Consider the following 3,776-nt stretch of genomic DNA (forward strand, 5'->3'; position numbering starts at 1 on the left):
CAGGTATAAGATGCTCTAGATTTGCAGAAAGAGTAAATGTCAACAAAGAAACAGTATAATAGCATTTACGATCTCTATTATAAGTCTATAATCAGAATAAAGAGAGGCATATATACAACTGCAATGTCCCCTTCTGCCACTGTCTCTCTACTCTCACTATATTATCCATAGTAATCCCTATGCTATTAAGCAGACAGAAAATAAAAATGTGGATACAGAACTACAAAAAGAAAACATCAAAGTTGCTTCGCTATTTCTCATCATCCTTCTCTTTGGCTGCCTCCTCCTCTGGAGCTGCATTGGCAGCATTCATCAGACTGTCAAATTTCTCCGACTTCCCCAACACAATCTCAATCTAGAAGTCAAGGAAAAACAATCAAACAGTAGCAACAACGGGAAGGATTAAGAGGAAAATGCCTTATTAATTATCGTAATGAGATGATAATGTATCAAATTAAGATTTATAGCGAAGTTAAACATACCTTAGCCTTCTGAACCTGCCGTCCTTTGTTCTCATCTTTCATGCATACTGTAGATGTCAGAAGTTCTGTTTGGTTCCATAGAAAAGATTACAAATCAGATATCCTCATCATGAATACAAGAATGTGAAAGTTAGAGGGAGATAGTTCTTACTCTTCTCAGTAGCCAATCCATTGTTCTTCAAAATCTCAGCAATTGTAACAACAGTGGTGATTGCTGTAACAAAATGTAAAATAAATTTTAACAAGCATGATAACCACAGTACAAAAGCATTATTGTTTCCTTTCATCTCTTATAAATATTTTCCTCACTCTACAGAATCGATTGTTGTTTAAAACGAAAAACAGTACTATCATGATTATGAACGCATTTTGCAGAACCATTTTCAACTGTTAATTTAAAATGTTCTACATTTGTATGGTCCTGGTAAAACAAAACTTAGAGAACCATTTTGGCAATTTCTTCTTTGGTCGTGTTATAGCCATGTCTCTATGATGTTCTACATCGTACAGCAGCAATTTCTCAATACCAGCTCCTGCCTTTCCGCAGACCGTCAGTCGCTTACTGCTGGCAGAAACTCCACCAGTAAGACAAAGCTACCACTCCATAGACAAGTAAATAATAAAACAAAATTATGAGATGTGGCTTTGTAGAACATACCCATGCCCAAGGCAGAAAGCTGAACCTCGTTATACTGCTGCAAATACCTCTGAAAGAAAAGTGCAAAGCATTATCAAGATAAAAATCATGGACACAGATCCAGGTGCTGTGCAATCTGCAGAAGCACACATACGAGTCTCATCGTTATAATGATCACATCATTAGCAAACGTTAAAACTTCCTTTTAATTACATTGTAGGCACGATTTTCTTGTAAGATCAATGCACACCAAAGAAGAAAAGGGAAATAATGACACATAAATATCATTTTAATTTATAGAAAAAATATAGTATTTAATGGATGTCTACTATCCCATTTCAAAGAGATGCACCAGATACATAATGACCGCAAAATTAATCCTAACCTACCAAAGAAGGGAAAGTTTTAGCTCTACTTAAAGAGAATGTAACACCCTTCTTTCATATAATTAAAGAGATCTGTGACCAGGGAACAATAGCGATAATTCCTGCAAGAAAAGAAAAAAGCAACTCTCTATATAGCAATTACAAACTAATTAACTTCCAAAGATCCTATAAAAAAACTTCAAAAAAGTACGAACTTGTAAACATAGAAACTATCAAATGACACAGAAATATCAAAATTTCTACTACCCAAAACATCATTACAAAAAAAGAAGACCCAGTATGGAAAAAGCGGAACCTTAGCCAGGTTGACATAAAAGAAGAGAGGTTTCTTGGTGTTAGAGACTTGAATCCTGTTCTTCTTTTGCTGTGCGAGCGTCGTTGTTGTATCGTTGTTCATGGTTTGATGTGTTGTTGGCGTTGGTGTTGGAGTTGGAGTTGGTGCTACAGCTACTGTCTCCATCGTCATTGTCTTTCCTTCTTTATTTCTCTCTAGTTTGGATCGATCACTCGCTTTTCTCTTCTGTTGTGCTCTTGCAATTAATGATATGGCTGTGATTTGTTTACAGAGAGGAAACCGTTAGAATTTGTAAATAAAGAGGCGCGAATTTTGGTTTTGTGTCTATTCAGGATGCTAACATTTGTTGGGTTTGTAGCGGCTGTTGTCGTGGTAAAAGAGAAATAACCGGCTACTATTGACTCAAGCTAATTGACCATGGAAAATTACTCTAGCTCTAGACTTACTGGCAGCGTTCACCGGAACAATGTAATATTAATTTTATTTTTTCATTCAAAAAAACTTAAAACATGTTTTTAGGGGGGTGTTGATGTTTTTTTTTATGTCTTCTTTGTTATTGTAAAAAAGAACAGGGATAAATAAATATTTTTTAATTTTAATTATATAGTAAAATGATTAGAATATTCTTGAAAGTTAAAAAATTATTATGGTGTTAAGAGGTATTTTTATATCTTCACAATAATATTTTTGTTTGAGGAGTATTTTGTTATTTGTAAATATAATAAATAATAAACAAGTCAAATGAATAGTAAAATTATAAAAATATCCTTAAAACAAAACAAAATCAAATGAGATTAATGGGCACTTTGAGTTTTTCACGATAATTTTTTATATATATAATTAAAAAGTCAACTTAAAGGCAAATTTATATTTAGCTAACCAAAACAAAAGAAAGGGCGCACATGTTGCTCAGCAAAGAATGTGTATTGTGCCTCTCAATATCAAAAAAATGTTATTATATAATGTTATTAAAAGTGTTATCATTTTCTTTTCTTTTTTTTTTATGCAGTGCATGTCTCAATTGATAGCCAGCGCCAATGAGTTTTTTACTTTTTTGTATTCTCTTTTTTTCTTTTTTCTAAAAGTTATATTCTGCTTTGTGGAGATTTCAACTTCAATTTTTATTTTTTAATTTTTAGTCTTGATTTTTACTAAAGTTTATTTATTTTAATTTTATTTTTTAATTTTAATTCACCCAATATTTTATTCTCCAACATGTTCGTTGTTCTTTATATTTCTAGTTCTTATTCTTCTTTTTTTTATAAAAGTTTTAGTTATTTTTAATTTTATTATTTTAATTCAAAGTGATGATATTATTTTTTAATTTTATTTTTTAATTCTAATTTTTATTCAATTTCACATTTAATTATTTTTTAATTTTATCTTTTAATTCTAATTTTTATTCAATTTCACGTGAAATCTTTAATTAGCTCCGCTCTAATAGCACATATTACATGTCTGTCATAATTGTATTTTTATAATATTGTTTTACCTTATTTTGACTCATGAACATTATTTTTTAAATAATAATAATAATCCAAACCCCACAGCCAAGCGTGATCAACAATCCTAGTTTAATTACTAGGTGCTTATGATTAATCCCTTTTAATATTTTTTTGGATAATAATTGGTATTTAATTTCGGGCTATGCATGCTGATTGTAGGTAGTTGGATTGAGTTTTGAATATCACCACTAGAGGCTGAGATTTCTAAAAATTCCCACCTTTTGATTCATGACTCTTATGAGATGTTTTCTTAAATAGAATCTTGAATTCTAAATTCGACATTCATAATTCATAATAATGTCTGGATACTATCTCAAAACAAAAATAAATAAATACAAAAAAAATAAAAAGAAGCAAGGGATATATCATTTTCCTTATCTTTGTCAAAAAAAAGGATAAAGATCGAGCCCCAATGGTCATCATCCCTGGGTTTGCCAGCTACATGTCTACAACCCAGATGCAATTTGATTA

General features: G+C 31.1%; 1 protein-coding gene across 1 annotated transcript; it reads right to left on the minus strand.

Annotated features, from left to right (window-relative positions):
* DAN1 (Alba DNA/RNA-binding protein) lies at positions 1-2,102 on the minus strand. The gene is made up of 5 exons (XM_011034073.1): positions 1,801-2,102; positions 1,141-1,189; positions 634-696; positions 483-547; positions 1-355 (listed from the first exon to the last, which is right to left on the minus strand). Exons 1-5 carry the CDS (start codon positions 1,969-1,971, stop codon positions 251-253), a joined length of 453 nt encoding a protein of 150 aa, XP_011032375.1. The 5' UTR covers positions 1,972-2,102; the 3' UTR covers positions 1-250.
* Between the last annotated feature and the right edge of the window lie 1,674 nt (positions 2,103-3,776).

This window comes from Populus euphratica, unplaced genomic scaffold (genome assembly GCF_000495115.2).
Source record: "Populus euphratica unplaced genomic scaffold, PopEup_1.0 scaffold103.1, whole genome shotgun sequence".
NCBI lineage: Eukaryota > Viridiplantae > Streptophyta > Magnoliopsida > Malpighiales > Salicaceae > Populus > Populus euphratica.

Coding starts and splice junctions, on each gene's coding strand:
- DAN1 (XM_011034073.1), bottom strand. CDS start 1,971: ATGACGATGGAGACAGTAGCTGTAGCACCAACTCCAACTCCAACACCA. Junction 1,190..1,800: donor TTTATGTCAACCTGGCTAAG/GTTCCGCTTTTT, acceptor CTTTTCTTTCAG/AGGTATTTGCAGCAGTATAA. Junction 548..633: donor TGGATTGGCTACTGAGAAGA/GTAAGAACTATC, acceptor GGAACCAAACAG/AACTTCTGACATCTACAGTA.